The sequence below is a fragment of the Pseudorasbora parva genome, chromosome 24 (assembly GCF_024679245.1).
Source record: "Pseudorasbora parva isolate DD20220531a chromosome 24, ASM2467924v1, whole genome shotgun sequence".
NCBI lineage: Eukaryota > Metazoa > Chordata > Actinopteri > Cypriniformes > Gobionidae > Pseudorasbora > Pseudorasbora parva.
Genome location: NC_090195.1, coordinates 35,561,084 through 35,580,768, shown reverse-complemented (window position 1 = coordinate 35,580,768; position 19,685 = coordinate 35,561,084). Strand labels below are relative to the sequence as shown.

General features: G+C 42.5%; 1 protein-coding gene across 1 annotated transcript in view; it reads left to right on the top strand.

The window, feature by feature from the left end:
- The window catches only part of stk17a (serine/threonine kinase 17a), a 71,414-nt gene that overhangs the window by 24,107 nt on the left and 27,622 nt on the right, over positions 1 to 19,685 (top strand). The window contains exon 2 of the mRNA XM_067434651.1: positions 7,347 to 7,559. Within this exon, the coding sequence (XP_067290752.1) occupies positions 7,347 to 7,559 (213 nt within the window). The remainder of the gene's footprint in view (positions 1 to 7,346; positions 7,560 to 19,685) is intronic.

Genomic DNA, 19,685 nt, shown 5'->3' with positions numbered 1-19,685 from the left:
CCGGCGGTCGATCTGTATTAGCACTTTCCTCACGCGACGGGCGAATCACTTTCCTCACAGAGCGACTCACTTTCCTCACGCGGCAGGCGAATCACTTTCCTCACTGAGCGAATCACTTTCCTCACCGAGCGACTCACTTTCCTCACGCGGCGGGCGAATCACTTTCCTCACTGAGCGAATCACTTTCCTCACTGAGCGAATCACTTTCCTCACAGAGCGAATCACTTTCCTCACGCGGCGGGCGAATCACTTTCCTCACTGAGCGAATCACTTTCCTCACTGAGCGAATCACTTTCCTCACAGAGCGAATCACTTTCCTCACAGAGCGACTCACTTTCCTCACGCGGCGGGCGAATCACTTTCCTCACTGAGCGAATCACTTTCCTCACAGAGCGAATCACTTTCCTCACGCGGCGGGCGAATCACTTTCCTCACTGAGCGAATCACTTTCCTCACAGAGCGAATCACTTTCCTCACAGAGCGAATCACTTTCATCACGCGGCGGGCGAATCACTTTCCTCACTGAGCGAATCACTTTCCTCACAGAGCGAATCACTTTCCTCACAGAGCGACTCACTTTCCTCACTGCAGCGCGCTGCTGCACACGTCATTATTTAGCTCCGCTCACACGACACGCCCCCACCCGCTCAGCTTTTTTCGGAAAGACTCGGAACAGCGCATCTTTCTTATATAATTATAAAAAAAATAAAGACTTTTCGGAGATATGCAGGATGCAATGCTACTCTATAGGTACTCAAGATTGACATGACACTGACTGAAACTGAGTGTTTCACCCCCCCTTTAAAGCTTTAAATAAATAAGACAGTTCAATTCGATATTAATTATTTTTTTTGTGATTATTTTGTGGTGAAATGGCAAATTATGCAGGATCGCAAAAAAATGCGACACTTTGCTGATTTTGCATTGTATTCAGCGATCGCGGAAAACTGGAGGGACTGCTATACACAAATCCGGCGAAACACGGAAGTAAAGCATCGCCGCCATTGCTGCGTGCCTTGCTGCTAAGGACTTAGAGAAGTGCGTACACTAAAACACTTCAAATGAGGTTAATAGCTTAACAATGACTGATTCTCCCCTCATGTCATGTTATAATAGCCTACCTTTTTTCCCCTTATAAATTATTTTTATTTTTGTTACGAATGCATACTATTTTTATTTATCATATAGTGTCAATGTGGGCAGATCAGTATTATAGTTGATACAGTTAATTTAGATGTGGGAGATATGTGTATGTGTAAGCTACTGGATCTTCATATATGTAAAATAAAGTGTCCATTTATCTAAAGAATAAAGTACAATTTTATTACACATGGATGATGTCTTTCATAACTTGACAACTGGTCAGAACACCAGAAAGAAATAAGTCATTCAAAAACATTGATAGGCACACTGGTCTAGGTTTGTAAAGGTAACTATGTACATTTATTGGTATGGAGGAATACAAATGGCCTGCTTTTATATTGTAAGTATGGAAAAACGTACCAGAAAAGGGCAGAACATTAGAAATTACATTAGGAGCAAAATTAAAAAAACATATAAAAAAAAAAAAACTATATACATAAACATATTATCAGTGATGCATTACATGATTTTGCTACACACAGCATGCAGAAAGTGAGTGACACAGAATGCTGCTACTGACTAGTACTGTATCGGAGTCCAACTTCCAAATTTTCAAAATGGCCGCCAAGTGAATAAGGCGAATGGTCTTAGATTGGTTATGATGTCACCAACCCAGGAAGAAGCTCATTGTAGTCCAAACCGGCCATTTTTGTAGGCAATAAACTGCCGTAACTTTAAAAGACCATATCTCTTTGCATTGAACTTTCAGTGCTGTAACTTTGCAGATACTGTTTATGCTCAAGCAGCAACATTACACACTAACTAAAGTTAAACAAAGTAAAATCACAGCAACCGCCACTTTAAGCACGACGCTATCGTAACATTTTAGCTACACTGAAGTAGATTGCATTGTATATTTGGATCGTTTATCACAGGTTTAGGTCTGTCCAAATAATGAGGGATGGGCCGTAAGTGTTGAATATTTTTGGAAACCTGAGCAGTAACACGCAGTGCAGTACACTTTCCCCTGAGATAAAGGCCAATGCAGACGAGAACACGCCTGCCTTGTCTGGCGGTGTGTATCTGCGTGTTATTTTTCTGCATCTTTTAAGTTCAGTGCTAAAAGTGGGACACGAGGACAATTCGGGATGATCTCATCCCACAAATATGCCACGGGGACAAAGGCACGTTCAGCCGCCGTGATAACAAGTGTGCCATCTTTATATACACAACACCCCTCCCCGAGGCACCCTTTCTCTGCCCAAACCCTCCAGCTCCCGCCTTTCACAAAATCAGATGAAAAGAGGCCCCGAACAAAGTTGTTTTGTGTGTGCATGTGACCCGGTTTCATGGGATGCATGGAAATGTGAGCCTTACTACTATATCTGAACTTTGAGCTTTTTTTTCTTTTTTTTCTTTTTTTGCGTGCTGCGTTAAAAACTGTCCGAGCAGTGAGATTAGCGCTTTTGTTCACGTGCCTAAAGCTGGTAAAGTTATAGTAAAACATGATTTGGTGGCGCTCAAGCACAAAGCGGTCTTATGTTTACACCAAACGCGAATAGAGCATCTAGAGCAAGTGATTTATTTATTTTATTTATTTTTAAAGGGACAATGTACATTAATCAACATTCATGAATGTAAATCTACCCAAATTAGCCCTAGTTGCAAGATGTTATTAGGCCTAAAGAGAAAATAAATTAACAACAATAACTACAGTAGTAAAACCAAACTTATAAACAACACTGTAAGAATACAATAAAAAAATAATAATAAAAAAACAACAGGCTAGAGAGAGAGAGAGAGAGAGAGAGAGAGAGAGAGAGAGAGAGAGAGAGAGAGAGAGAGAGAGAGAGAGAGAGAGAGAGAGAGAGAGAGAGAGAGAGAGAGAGAGAGAGAGAGAGAGAGAGAGAGAGAGAGAGAGAGAGAGAGAGAGAGAGAAACAAAAAAAAGAAAAAATATTTAAATACAAAAAAAGATAGTTATTGGTTAAATAATATTAATAATAATTATTATTTGCAGTAATAGGTGAAGCAACATTAATTTTCAAATTGTTGATTATGAAGAAGCCATTTTTTTAAATTATACTTCAATGAATTAAACAATGCATATGTGAGTCTGGCGGTCCTGCGGCGCGATAGACCCGTTTAGCACGGCGGACATTATTTCACCTCATTCGAGCATCATGCGTGGCTGGTGCTTTTTGTGCATTCACACGTTTTTGAAGCGGATTCACGTCTTACGCCAGAGTTGAAAAATCTGAACGTTGGCATCAATTTGCGATTTGTCAATTTGAAGACTGGAGGAACAATCCTGAAAATTCAGCTTTGATCACAGAAATAAATGATAATTTAAAGTATAATAAATTGAAAACCAAATATTTTAAATTGTAGTAATATATCACAATATTAAAAAAAAAAAAACAGTATTTTTGATCAAATAAATGCAGGCTTAATGAGCAGAAGAAACTTCTTTCAAAAACATTACAAATAGTAATGTGTCCAAACGTTTGGCCTGTACTGTACATACAGGAGTGAAAGTGAGCTGTCCTCCAGTGTTTTCACTACAAACGCTCGATTTATTCACGCGGATGGATTCAAAATATTCAACCGTCCAACTAGACGTGATTTTAACACTATTAACGTTTGGTCTAAATGCAGCCGAGAACTTGACGTATAACCGAGAACATATTAATACCACAAAAAAGAAATACTGCTTTAATCTCTTTTGCTTGTTTTCTTAAAAATGAAATCTAAATGAAGAGAGTTTTTACTTAAAACAAGCTAAATGATCTGCCAATGGGGTGAGAAAAATAATCTGATTTCTGATTGAATTCTTGTTACCGTCCCAAACAGAAATAAGATTATTTTTCTCACCCCATTGGCAGATCATTTAGCTTTTTTTAAGTAAAAACTCACTTCATTTAGATTTTTTTCCATAAAAAACAAGCACAAATATCTTATGTCATTTTACTTATCTAGTAAATTAATCTTGATTTAAGAATTTTTAGATATTTGGACTGGAAACAAGACAAAAATACTAAATAAGAAGAGCATTGTTTGCAGTGTAGAGCTGCTGGTCTCTTTGCTGTCTGAACAAAAATAACTTTGACAAGCGCCAATAAGGAAATAAGGAAATTAACAATTAAACCTCCACTGTGTGATATTTTCCCCCATCTAGCGGTGTAAAGGTATATGACCATCCAGTGAATATTAGTTTCTGTTCCTCTCAATTCTGATTTCGTTTCCACTCTTACAGTGGCCGATTTAGTCCAAGATTAATATGGCTTCCAGTTCGGCCTCGTCCATGAGTGCCATGGAGTGGTAAAACGCGAAAGGCGAAGCTTGAATTTACGGGTATGTCCCTCTTTGGCTGCTGTACTTTCAAGATGGCGGGGCAACATGGCGACCGGCATTCGAACCCCTCACCCGTATGTGTTTTCAATGGCATATTATAAACTTACGAGAATACTTTATTACTTAAAGGGGGGGTGAAACACTCAGTTTCAGTCAGTGTCATGTCAATCTTGAGTACCTATAGAGTAGCATTGCATCCTGCATATCTCCGAAAAGTCTATTTTTTTAATAATTATATAAGAAAGATGCGCTGTTCCGAGTCTTTCCGAAAAAAGCCGAGCGGGTGGGGGCGTGTCGTGTGAGCGGAGCTAAATAATGACGTGTGCGCGCTGCTGCTATTGTGTTGAGTGCGTCGTAAAGCTGTGTCATCCCTAACAGCGGGAAAAAACTTTATTCAAAATAAAAATATGGCTTTTAATCAGATACAGCCATACATCTATGATCCGGAATCAGACCCAGAGGCTGCAGTTGAACAGGAGCAGCAGCAAAAACGACTAGAGCAGGACGTCTCTATGTGGTACAAGTTATACACTAACTATATAATATGCTTAGCGGCTTGTGTTATTTACATATTTATACTTGAATTATATCGTCGTATTTTTGTCTTTGAAGGTGTACATGTGAGAAGTGCAGTTGTGCACGTGTGTGTGTGTGTTTACGCGTGGTTTGTGTAGACAATTGTAACGTTATTAAGCGGACTGGTTTTGCACGGCAGGCTAAGTTAGTGTTTACATAGAAAGACACGGAATAGTAGCGCATTTGAATGAAGAAGCGCGCTTATTTAGTTCAACATATTTCCCCACTCTTTGTGTATTGTTGTTTGGAGTGCTTTTACAATACACAAACATAAAGTTACACATATAGTGGCCAGCTAAACAAATGTACACGCACTACACATCGCATGCTCCATTGATCAATTTCTATATATAGTAATATATATAGTAACTATACGTGATCATGTTTGGGCTACTTGATGAGCATAGACACAGACATTTGAAGCAGTCTCACTCACCGCCTGCGGTTCTAACGTTGGGACCTTTATCGTTGGGACTGCTCCATCCTTCAGCATTAGGCGATCGGATAATCCGGCGTCAAGCTGGGCCTTGTTTATGAAACAGTCGGCACCGAAATGCAGCGAACAGATATAAACATTCGCGCAACTCAGTTGCTGATCCGGAAAAGCAAATTCCATCCACTGTTGCCTTACCGCGGGGTTTTTGGGGAATCTGTGCAGGACTGTCTTGGTCTGGCAACCAAAAACGCACTTTTTGATGTCATTGTTAATTGTGCACATTACCTGTGCAGCGCAGCCTACGAGCCAGCGCTTTGATGGGCGTAGCCTGTTGCTTTCGCTCTCTCCCTCTCTCTCTCTCTCTCTCTCTCTCTCTCTCTCTCTCTCTCTCTCTCTCTCTCTCTCTCTCTCTCTCTCTCTCTCTCTCTCTCTCTCTCTCTCTCGCTCTTCCGGTAGAATTGTCCGTAAGGCCCATACAAGGAAATTCCGCCCCCATTAACGTCAAAGGGGACGCATGATCGCAAAAAACTTGCCGAAACTTATGACTAACCGGAAGTAGTATTTTTGACAAAGAAATACTCCCATCAAACGTCCACCTTAACTTTTGAAACTTTGTCCATGTTTAGTATGGGATTCCATGTCTTTAACAGTGTAAAAAGATCAGTATGCATGAAACAGCATTTCACCCCCCCTTTAAGAATAAACAAAAAAAGTTACACAGTGTAGCCTTAAGAGGGAGTTGTTATGGACAGGAATTGCAGATCAATAGGATTCTATGGTGAGTTTCCATCTGCAATCTAATCCAAAGCGCCATCTATTGTTAGGGAGTGAATTTGCACGTTCACTTCTCATCGCTTGTGAAAATTGATTGGGTATGAACACAAAAATGAGTTAGGCTGTGTCCACCAAAGCGTTTTTTCACGCTGCTGGCTGGCGTTTTCAATTGTTTTCAATGGGAGCGCCGCGTTTTTAGAACGCCCGGAGCGCAACGAGGTGCTGAGCGAGTGTTTCACGGTAAAGCGCTGAGCGTTCGCCGTTTCTAACTGGTCGCCGAGAGTTGAAGCATGTTAAACTTTGAGTAAAACGCAGAGCTCATCACTGTCACTCTTCACCCAGCTGTCCAATCACAGTGGAGGAGGGGCGGGACAAAAACAACACAGACCAACCGCCACATTCTGCGTGTCGTCATCAGATGACAACAAGCAATAATAACGGAACAAAATGATTCAAACCAAAGCCAGAGCAAATACTCTACATTGGATCTGCAGCTTTATATAGAATCTATACAGAAACAAACTACCTGTGAAATTAGTAAGACTTCCGCGGATTTTCCGTATTATAACAAGCAAAGAGTCTCAACTGAAGGAAAAAAAAACGCTGCCTGCCAAAACGCTCTCAAGCGCTCACAGCGAGGCGTTTTCAGCTGGCTAAAAACGCTTTGGTGGACACACGACCTTAGTCTCAAAAATGCTGCCATCGCGGTGAGCAGGAGGGTTCACATTGTGGATCGTCACAGTATTTCTGTCACAATATTCCTCATTATAATAATTAATGCACAGAATAAAGGGCCGGGGCCTGGTTGAGTTAGTTAGTCGTGTGTTGAAACTGCCAGTTAAGGGAAAGGGGCGGGACATTTCCCAAACACCAATCACAACACACTGCTCCAGCCGACCAATCAGAGCACAGAGCACAGAGACAGGAACTAAACAGTTACTGACAGACTGGGAAGAGAGGAGCCGCAACGATGGAGAATTTGAGGAATAATCAACATTCAAGCAGGAAAACCTGCTCTAGTAGAGCACAAGCATAAGACCGATAATGACCCTGATCCAAAATCTGAGTCATGAAATATTCTAACTGTTAATAAACATTCTTCCTCTTGTTTTATCCCCTCTCAGAGGCAAATTTGCTGTGGTGAGGAAATGTGTGGAGAAAAGCACAGGAAAAGAGTACGCAGCAAAGTACATGAGGAAGAGGAGGAAGGGCCAAGACTGCCGAACCGAGATCATTCATGAGATCGCCGTCCTGGAGCTGGCAGCGGCCTGTCCACGCGTCGTCAATCTCCATGAGGTCTACGAGATGGCCAGCGAGATGGTGCTCGTTCTGGAATAGTAAGTATCACACACTGTCTCAGTTAAAGGTAGGGGTGTAACGATTCATCTACTACATCGATGTATCGATTTATATTCCTATAATCCAACTACATCAATCTGTGCTCGGCAAGTTGGCCTTCCGGACAATATATATCGATCTAATATCGATATAAAATATTATATAGATTAGTTGGTGGGCGGGGCTACTGGATTTGATTAGTCAGTGGGCGGGGCTACTGGATTTGATTAGTCGGTGGGCGGGGCGACTGGATTCGATTAGTCGGTGGGCGGTGCTACTGGATTACACGAGTCGGTGGGCGGGGCTACTGGATTACACGAGTCGGTGGGCGGGGCTACTGGATTAGATGAGTCGGTGGGCGGGGCTACTGGATTAGATGAGTCGGTGGGCGGTGCTACTGGATTAGATGAGTAGGTGGGCGGGGCTACTGGATTAGATGAGTCGGTGGGCGGTACTACTGGATTAGATGAGTCGGTGGGCGGTGTTACTGGATTAGATGAGTCGGTGGGCGGTGTTACTGGATTAGATGAGTCGGTGGGCGGTGTTACTGGATTAGATGAGTCGGTGGGCGGTGTTAGTGGATTAGATGAGTCGGTGGGCGGTGTTACTGGATTAGATGAGTCGGTGGGCGGTGCTTCTGGATTAGATGAGTCGGTGGGCGGTGTTACTGGATTAGATGAGTCGGTGGGCGGGGCTACTGGATTAGATGAGTCGGTGGGCGGGGCTACTGGATTACACGAGTCGGTGGGCGGTGCTACTGGATTAGATGAGTCGGTGGGCGGTTCTACTGGATTAGATGAGTTGGTGGGCGGTGCTACTGGATTACATGAGTCGGTGGGCGGGGCTACTGGATTAGATGAGTCGGTGGGCGGTGCTATTGGATTAGATGAGTCGGCGGGCGGTGCTACTGGATTACATGAGTCGGCGGGCGGGGCTACTGTATTAGACAAATCGGTGGGCGGGGCTAATGGATTACAAGAGTTGGTGGGCGGGGCTACTGGATTACAAGAGTTGGTGGGCGGGGCTAATGGATTATTGGTTTAGCCCAACCCACTGGAGAAGAGAGACATTCTGAAGTAACGTTAGGCTACTTTGCTGTATTATTTATTTGATTGTGAGAGCGTTTTTCTAGTCAGATGTCCATGTCAAAGACATCGGCAGTGTGGCAGCATTTTTTTTAAAATCGAAAATGGGGAAAAAAGTTGAATGCAAATTTTGCAAAAGCAACAGTTTGTATATCACAGCTCGACTACAAACCATATCACCTAAAAACGGGAAGCTAACTTGTCTGCATTAGGATGCCCTTTCTGTTTTGAGTAGGCTATATGAACATCAGAAATGCCATATTTCAGTGTTTTAGTGTAGGGTTTTTATTTGGAGTCTAATGTGCGATGTGCTGTGTCCACTGTTTGCAATAGTTTTAAGCCTATGCTTTATTCTTCAGTTATGCACTTTTAGTTTCTGCTCTTGATCTGACTTGTTTAATAAATATTCCTTTTTTATTAAAGTAGACATGCCGTTTGTGTTTTAAGAGTAAAATCTTTAAGTTATTAGTCTATTCGTGTCTCCTGTTCGAGCTGCTTTTAGCTGATTCCATATAATCCTAAAAGATCGCTCCGTTCAGAAAACTTAAACCTACTAGTAGTGCCTAGGACAACCCGGGTACACAAAGGCGATCGAGGCTTTGGAATGAGTTACCCTTATCTATTCTGCCTGTTACACTCCTGCCTGTTTTTAAGAAGTTGCTGAAAGCCTTATTTTTTTTTATTTTATATATAACTGTGTAAAGCACTTTGGTCAACTCCCGTTGTTGTTAATTTGTGCTATATAAATAAAGAAAACAAACAAACAAACAAAAACAATTGTCTAAATTATGGTACATATTCCTCAAAAGTTATTGTGATGATGTCACTAGTTGACAACATTGTACATATATTTTGGGAAATCATAGGCTTTGATATTGCGCAGGTGCACGTGAGCCGACAGACTCGTGTGTCCGACTCATTTCAGAGCAAAAAAATCCACTCAAAATCAATACTGCAAATAGTCTACTCGTTTTTAATGTTTATTTGTAATTAATTTATGCAGACTATAAGGCTACCAAGTACTGCACACAGTGCACAGCTAATTCATAAAAAAAAAAAAATTCTAACGTCATTTTTAGAAAATTTCAGTCGACTAAGATTTTCTTTGGTTGATTACAGCCCTAATGTTAATATTATAGTAATGTACCAAGTGAGAGGATTTCCCCTATAGTTTAAATCATTTAGGTTTTTTTTTTCTCTCCATAATAAAAACTGCCATGAATATGAATTGATTTGATTTAGAGATTTAATATACAGTCAATGAAAATTAAATATTGAAATCATGTTTTAATTCCCAACCCTATATTTCACAATCATTCAGTTTGTCAAAATCAATACACAATTAACCCCAAAATTAACCGCTTTCTCTCATTATTCCCAGCCCGTTTGATTTTCTTTCTTCAATGGAAAGCAAAATATGATGCCAAATGTCCGAGCTCTTTTACATATCGCTCTCAAATATCTTGTGCACTTATACATATTCAAAACAAGAACATAAAAATCTCATTTATTCACTACATTTGCAGGCTTGTGCTGTAACTCAATCAGTGAAACAGCCAGGCTGTTAAATATGATGTGAAATCCCATCCTACCCAATTAAGGAAGTGCAGAGCGACTGAGCTCAGAGAAGGCAAACCTGAGGATCAGTGGAGGTAAATGAGCGGTAGATTGAAATAAGTGATGGACATGGACAGAAAACAAGAGCGAGTGAAAAGCAAAGAGCTCTAATCCACCTATAAACCCCCAAAGCGTTACTGAGCATGCCTCAGTAAGCAGTCGCTATTCCAGCAACGTTCAACACACACACACACACACACACACACACACACTGCTCTTTCAGTGTGTTAATATATGCATGTGCAGCCAAATGCTGACATTGACGTTGAACTTTGGGCTACGGGACAAAGCATTTCTGGAGCTCATCATCTTTACTGTACAGCTGCTGTAGTCCTTCATCCACTTTATTGTACTCGAGGGGGAATTCACTCAATATCTGTTTGTGTGCTCAATTTCAGCCAATATTGTCATCCTGTTGGTGGTCATATAAAGCAAATTTGATCTATAAAGGTCACATTGATAGTTTATTTAATTTGGCATGAAGTGGGTCACACGTTTCTGGCTTCCACTCAACCATATCCTCTCCGACCCAGACAATGAGCACAGATGGGATTTAACTTAGTCCACAGGCCTGTCACGATAACACATTTGCTGGACGATAAATTGGCCAAGAAATTATTGCGATAAACGATAGTATTGTCTTTCTGAGACCATTTTCATCTAAAATAATGATAATGGCACAATAATGCAGGTACACCTTTTCAAAGATCAATAAACTTTTATTTCTAAAGACTATTTAAGACTGAAAACGGGAACATTTAAAATATCCACAATAAATGAACAAAACAACCAAAAACAATAAAAGCAATGCATTCTCAGTCTGTTTACCAAAAACAATAATAAAATGGATAAAAACTGCAACGGATGGTTGTGTGTTAGGAGCATATTATGGGCTGCACGGTTCACTAAACCCACGGCTCGGCTCACGGATTTAGGCTCACGGTTGTAGGCTCACGGTTGTAGGCTCACGGATTTAGGCTCACGGTTGTAGGCTCACGGTTGTAGGCTCACGGTTGTAGGCTCACGGTTGTAGGCTCACGGTTGTAGGCTCACGGTTGTAGGCTCACGGTTGTAGGCTCACGGTTGTAGGCTCACGGTTGTAGGCTCGGTGATTTAGGCTCACGGTTGTAGGCTCACGGATTTAGGCTCTAGGTTCACGGATTTAGGCTCACGGATTTAGGATCACGGTTGTAGGCTCTCGGTTTTAGGATCACGGTTGTAGGCTCACGGTTGAAGGCTCACGGTTGAAGGCTCACGGTTGTAGGCTCACGGTTGTAGGCTCACGGTTGTAGGCTCACGGTTGTAGGCTCACGGATTTAGGCTCACGGTTGTAGGCTCACGGTTGTAGGCTCACGGTTGTAGGCTCACGGATTTAGGCTCACGGATTTAGGCTCTAGGTTCACGGATTTAGGCTCTAGGCTCACGGTTGTAGGCTCACGGTTGTAGGCTCACGGATTTAGGCTCACGGTTGTAGGCTCACGGTTGTAGGCTCACGGTTTTAGGATCACGGTTGTAGGCTCACGGTTGTAGGCTCACGGTTGAAGGCTCACGGTTGATGGCTCACGGTTTTAGGCTCACGGTTTTAGGCTCACGGTTTTAGGCTCACGGTTGTAGGCTCACGGTTGTAGGCTCACGGTTGTAGGCTCACGGTTGTAGGCTCACGGATTTAGGCTCTAGGTTCACGGATTTAGGCTCTAGGCTCACGGATTTAGGCTCACGGTTGTAGGCTCACGGATTTAGGCTCACGGATTTAGGATCACGGTTGTAGGCTCTCGGTTTTAGGATCACGGATGTAGGCTCACGGTTGTAGGCTCACGGTTGAAGGCTCACGGTTGAAGGCTCACGGTTGTAGGCTCACGGTTGTAGGCTCACGGTTGTAGGCTCACGGATTTAGGCTCACGGTTTTAGGCTCACGGTTTTAGGCTCACGGTTTTAGGTTCACGGTTGTAGGCTCACGGTTGTAGGCTCACGGTTGTAGGCTCACGGTTGTAGGCTCACGGTTGTAGGCTCACGGTTGTAGGCTCACGGTTGTAGGCTCACGGTTGTAGGCTCACGGTTGTAGGCTCACGGTTGTAGGCTCACGGTTGTAGGCTCACGGTTGTAGGCTCACGGTTGTAGGCTCACGGTTGTAGGCTCACGGTTGTAGGCTCACGGTTGTAGGCTCACGGTTGTAGGCTCACGGTTGTAGGCTCACGGTTGTAGGCTCACGGTTGTAGGCTCACGGTTGTAGGCTCACGGTTGTAGGCTCACGGTTGTAGGCTCACGGTTGTAGGCTCGGTGATTTAGGCTCACGGTTGTAGGCTCACGGATTTAGGCTCTAGGTTCACGGATTTAGGCTCACGGATTTAGGCTCACGGATTTAGGATCACGGTTGTAGGCTCTCGGTTTTAGGATCACGGTTGTAGGCTCACGGTTGTAGGCTCACGGTTGAAGGCTCACGGTTGAAGGCTCACGGTTGAAGGCTCACGGTTGTAGGCTCACGGTTGTAGGCTCACGGTTGTAGGCTCACGGTTGTAGGCTCACGGTTGTAGGCTCACGGATTTAGGCTCACGGATTTAGGCTCTAGGTTCACGGATTTAGGCTCTAGGCTCACGGTTGTAGGCTCACGGTTGTAGGCTCACGGATTTAGGCTCACGGTTGTAGGCTCACGGTTGTAGGCTCACGGTTTTAGGATCACGGTTGTAGGCTCACGGTTGTAGGCTCACGGTTGAAGGCTCACGGTTGATGGCTCACGGTTTTAGGCTCACGGTTTTAGGCTCACGGTTTTAGGCTCACGGTTTTAGGCTCACGGTTGTAGGCTCACGGTTTTAGGCTCACGGTTGTAGGCTCACGGTTGTAGGCTCACGGTTGTAGGCTCACGGTTGTAGGCTCACGGATTTAGGCTCTAGGTTCACGGATTTAGGCTCTAGGTTCACGGATTTAGGCTCTAGGCTCACGGATTTAGGCTCACGGTTGTAGGCTCACGGATTTAGGCTCACGGATTTAGGATCACGGTTGTAGGCTCTCGGTTTTAGGATCACGGATGTAGGCTCACGGTTGAAGGCTCACGGTTGAAGGCTCACGGTTGAAGGCTCACGGTTGTAGGCTCACGGTTGTAGGCTCACGGATTTAGGCTCACGGATTTAGGCTCACGGATTTAGGCTCACGGATTTAGGCTCACGGATTTAGGCTCACGGTTTTAGGTTCACGGTTGTAGGCTCACGGTTGTAGGCTCACGGTTGTAGGCTCACGGTTGTAGGCTCACGGTTGTAGGCTCACGGATTCAGGCTCGCGGTTGTAGGCTCACGGATTCAGGCTCACGGATTCAGGCTCGCGGTTGTAGGCTCGCGGATTTAGGCTCACGGATTTAGGCTCGCGGATTCAGGCTCGCGGTTGTAGGCTCACGGATTTAGGCTCACGGATTTAGGCTCACGGATTTAGGCTCACGGATTCAGGCTCGCGGTTGTAGGCTCACGGATTTAGGCTCACGGATTCAGGCTCGCGGTTGTAGGCTCACGGATTCAGGCTCACGGATTCAGGCTCGCGGTTGTAGGCTCGTGGATTTAGGCTCACGGATTTAGGCTCACGGATTCAGTCTTGCGGTTGTAGGCTCGCGGTTTTAGGCTCGCGGATTTAGGCTCTCGGTTCTGTGCGGCTCTTGCTTTTTCTTTTAATCGTTAAGACTCCAGAAATGTACTTCAGCATATGATATATAGCTTAACTATCCACAATTTAGGATACAGAATTAAAAATATAAATATATCTTGTAATCATGCACAAACTGAACTTGACCATCTCTGAGGAAAGCTCGGTGAGATAATGATAGGGAGAGAGAAGACATTGATGACAGGCTTTTCATTTATTTGGCAAAAAATGAGTGTGTATTGCTATCTCTACAGGAACTCATGTGCCTTTTTAGCACACAAAGATTGAACTGAAGAATTAACTTGGATTTATTAAAATGCCAACTTCAGTGTAGCTTTAAGCCTCGTTTATACTCGACGCGTCCACGCGGCAATAATAAAGCCAACGTGGAGTGCACGAGACCCCGTTTCCATTTTAGGTCAACGCATATATCAGATAATAGACTGCGCACACGACTGTTACTTATTTGACTTGCTTGATGTTAAAAAGATTTATTAAACGCAATAATTCTCGAAAAACATTAAACTTGCAGTCTCGCACTGTCTGGCACACACACCGAAAGCTGTGCACGGCAAATTTTGTACCTTTGCGTGCGGCTCCGCAACCGAAGAGCCACGAGTTCAGACGATTCTGGCCGAGCATGACGTCTCATCACGCCGCACCCGGTCTGTGCGTCGAGTATAAACAAGGCTTTAGGCTACAGTCTGTGATTTAAACACCTCCCCAAACGAACGAGGAGCGCAGTCAGCGAGAGAGACCAGGAAAACAAACAAGCATGCAAATGGAAATTATCGCGGACTGAAAAATAATCAAGCTCATTATTTTTATCGTGCGATTAATTGATTTATTGACTATCGCGACAGGCCTATTAGTCCATTTTGGACATTTTGTTTTGATCCGGAGTTTGATGGATTCATTGATTTAATAAAATTAGGACTGTATTACATTATGACTTGGCACTCAAGCTCCTTCAAAAGATCAAACTGCGACTCATTCTTGGAGTTTATTGTAAATTGAGTCCCTACGATGTCAAAGCATTTGCACTTTGACATTGGAGTATAATGCACATCATCAGACATGAAGCGAGTGTCTGATCAGCAGTGTTGGTTTGTTGCTGTGCAGCTGCTTCTGTCCTGGTTGACCCGGTTCTCAGTGTCCGGCGTGAATGGACTGACCCTTGGAGAGGGGTCAGCGCAGGAATTTTAATCTGCCCCTCCAAACACACAGAGCCCATAGAGTCTTCCCAACCATGGAAACCGACGAGACTCCTCCATTTATGCAGTTAGGGCTGCACGATAATGGGTAAACTTGTAGTTTATAGCTCAAAAGTTATAATTTCTACTGGCCTGGTTTGGTCAGTGGTTCAAATTTGTATTTGTCCTGCCAAAATTTCCACAGGTCTACCACAAAAAAAGTTGAATGTATGTAACTATGTTAAAGCGGAATGTAACGATTCACTCAACTCACGAAGCGGCTCACGTTTCTAATTTCACGATTCGATTTTCTCACAATTTTTTTTTAACAAAATGAGATTTAAGATAACAATAAGTGTCCTTTTATTTTTTCAGACAAAATTCTGCATATATCTTTGTAAAATTTAAATATATATTCTGTGTCAAATAATAACTCAATTGAAATTTTAAAACACATCCTCAAAAAGTCCCTTCAAGGAGATCTTGGTGTTTTTTTGGGAGGAGGTTGTTTCAGCTTCTTTACCCTCATCCTGCCCTGAGGAAGAATAGAAATAAAAGACTAGGTTACGTTTAAGTACAACAGTGACGGGTAGGCATGTGCCGATATCAATTTTTCATGTTGCGATTAATTGCTGAAATTTTATCACGATATACGATATTATCACGATATTGAAATAAGTTGCAAAAAAAAAGTGTTGCCATAGCATAACAGCTTTAAGAACTATTTTTGTAAGAACAAAAATAACTGAATGTTTAAATACAATAATGCACCAAAAATATATACAGCTCTGGAAAAAAAATTAAGAGAAATCAATGAGAAATCAATGTTAAGTGGTCTCCGGATTTTTTTCAGAGCTGTAAAAGTACAATTTTTAAACAGATTAAAGTGCAAAAGAATTAGGCTATAAAGAACAACAGGTAACAAATTACAACAAGGTCTCATTATTTAATGCATTAACTAAGATTGAGCAATAGCTACATTTGGTACAGAAAGTATAATGTTTTTAGTAATGTTAGTGAAGAAATACTGATCATTGTTAGTTTTATCTTAGGTCCATTAAAAAGTTATTTTGATTTTGATTTTAATGTTATTAAACAGTAACTAAGAAATTAACATAGAATGATTAATTCTTTATAAGTATTTTTCATTGTCAGTTTGGTAATAATGAATTAACATGTTAACCTGCTTACCTGCTTACAGTTATCAGTAGCCAGTAGGTAGCCTATACAGTTATACTCTATTATATGATTTTGAATGAGCAGACATCTGTATTGCTCCGTAGATAAAATAACTGATGAAAACGTTCATCTTTCCAAACATACAAACATACAAACAAATTTGCACTGCAAAAAGCATCAATGATATTTAACTTTTGATAAAGCCAGTTTGGCATAGTGGGGGGAAAATGCACACAAAATGTTCCAATAAACCACGGTGAAACTAGGCTCTTAATCTCCTATTGTTTATTTTTTATAATTTTTTTCAGTTAATGCGGGTTATAAACCGAACTTTATAGTGATATTTCAGATCTTACTAAAATACTTTAGCAGTTAGGCCATCCTTAAAAATATTCTTGTTTGCCGTAACCCGACCGACCCTGTCAATTTAGGGCCGACTCAATTTTTTATTTTTTTTCCCTTTTAGTCCGACCGACTTGCCGGTTGTAAATTGGCTTTAAGACCGACCAATTTCTTTTTTTACTTTTCAAACAACTAATACAACAGTAATAAAATAATATGAATTATATTTTAGTAAGTATTATAAATGTATAAATTGCCTGGGCCATACAAACGAAGGCTACGTTCTTTCGTTTATAGAAAAACCCGTGACGTCATCTATGTTTACACTATGGTTAACGGATGTCACACTATGACCTGCACGTGCGTTCGTTTCGGCTCATTCTCTCATTCACTGTAACATTAGACTATTAAAGCCCTGTCGGAGATTTCACCGCATTGTGTGACAGGAGTCAGGACCATGGACACGTTACACACACCAGGCAAGTGCACTGCAGAGGGGAGGGCTTAGTTTGAGCCCCTGCCCTTTTTGAAAATGAATCAAAAGTGCCCCCTCAACATTTATCATTACTATATTGTGGCGAATAAAACAGATTTTGAATTATAATTAATATAACAACGTGTACAAAACAGTAAAAAATGGCGGAAAAGCCGTTTATCTTGTCACTGTCAGTCTGAAATGTCGTTGTCATAACGCGTTGCTATGGGTAGCGTGCTCTGCTCAACCCCAGCGCGTGGTGGGAGCGGCGGCACTGGTTGTAACTTGAAAAATAATGCTTTATGTATGGTTCTGTCGATGGATACACGTGCACTACAACAGCGATAATAAAAGAAAACGTGGGCAAAACGGTCTATCTTTGTAAACTGTGTTCAGTGCATGCGAGTGCTGCCGTATGATCAGTCATTTTCGCCATCATCACTCAGTATATTCGCCAGAAGACGCGAATGAGAGCCCTCTGCAGTGAGAGAAGATCAGTCTCTGTGCGCAGCGCGCGCACGTCTCACAGCGCGCAAATATTGAGTTCTTTCAAGTCTTGCGTTTGAACGGATAAACTCACACAAAAAGTATGTCAACATGTCGATCTTGATGAGTATCCATCAGACAGTCTGTATATGCCTTAAGAGAACTTTATACAGTTGAGAAAGACGATGCATATCTCTGTATTAGGTCTTAAAGGGGCAGTAGCCTTTACTGCTGTCTGTCAAACAAAAGATAAGGACTCACTCACTGCTCTTGATTGAATAGCTGGTTATAGACTTAATTAATTGAATTCATAAAAACAACTTTTTGCTTTTTAATATTCAAATGCACTAGTCTATATCATGGAAGCCACTTCAGAGACCGACACAGATAGTTGCGTGTTCACAATCGAGCGTAAAACGACCCCTTTTTACACAATCGAGCGTAAAAATAAGAAACATATCACGGGAAAATACTAAAACGGGAAGACAGCGGGAAAAGAGCTAAAATACGTGAGAAACCCGGAAAAAAAGGGAGGGTTGACAGATTTGAGTCAATGACAGCTAGCTGGTGGTTGGACCCTTTTCTTAAAGAATGCACCGGAAATTTATGCAATAAACATGTTTTTGACAAATATTTCAATTTGTTTGTGGTCTATATAGCCTGAAATTAGCCTACACGCCCGAAGCACGGCTTGAAGACCCAGTCAGTGATGTCACGATATGCCAATTTGTTTAAATTCATACCTATGTAATCACCATCACCAAAAATTTACTTTTTTTTTGTATTAAAATGTGAAAAAAAAAAATATAGACCTACCTACCGACCCTTTTTTAAAAAAAATTTGGTTTGTTACTGCAAACCAAAATATTTTTAAGGATGGCCTTATTAGCCGCAAATTTCCTCGGAGCGAAGACGGAGCGGTGTTTCTGATATCAGTGAGTGAGGCGGAGAGAGGGAGATGGTGAACCCGGAGCGGAGCTGGAGTGGAGGGATTCTTCAATGCTTAGAAAGAGCGTGGAGGGGAAATTGCCGCCGCTCCACTCCGCTCACATACTCTGGTGTGTTGACTCGCAGCGGGGCGGGGGCGTGGCATCACGATGGTGTTTCTCCATCGTAATGTCGCATAGCCATCACGATGGACGATGATACCGTCCATCGGCACAACCCTATTCAAGAGACTCTAATTAACCCACTGATGTCTCATATGGACTACTGTGATGATGTTTTTATTCCCTTTCTGGACATGGACAGTATAGTGTGCATACTAGGGCTGGGACAACGAAAAATACGTTGACGCAAAATATGCGCGTCGATTCGTCAGACTCAAAATAAAGATGGTGGCGCCGGAGAGTAGTAGCAACCATAGATATACATAATAAAGTATATTATGTAATTAAGTATATTATTTATTATGTATATCTATAGTAGCAACACGAGTGGCTCCTCAGACTTTCAGAAGTGCAAGGCTTGCGGGTTGGCGCGCACGGAGCAAGCGCTCTTAACACAGGCTCGCATGCACGTGTTTTGTTGTCACGGCTACATAAACAAATCTCTGCACACAGGAAGACAGATGTTTTGGTAATATTTTATGTATTTTAATCACAAAAACAAACATTTGCATCAAGTGAAAGCATCGGGCACATTGGCTACCTACATAATAAGCTGTTTTAAATTTAAAATGTTCACTGTCTAATCGCGCTGATGTGACCGAGGGTACCCATCCTCTAAGTGAGCAGTTTCATCCCAGGACTATTCCGGTTTTAAACGGAATATTGACGCCCGTAATACACTCTACATGTAACTGTTTTCACTGTCATGCCGCGGATGCGCATGGCGTTTCTGTTGCGGGTCAGCCACGGGGCTGCGTGGCGTTTTCTCTGCCTCTGCTCACTAGAAGCGTGTCTGACGCGGCGCTGCTGCTGCTATTGATGCGGAGGGAAGCCCTATACTTAATGTTAAACATAAACAGCCTACTGATACAGCAAAGACAACGTCGGCAGTAGCCTATTGACCATATATCCATGATATTGACGGCACACGCAGTGTGCAAACTCCAACGTGGGAGCCGAGACGCTCACGCTTGCAGTGTGTCCCTGGATTTGATTAACCAACTTGTTGATATTT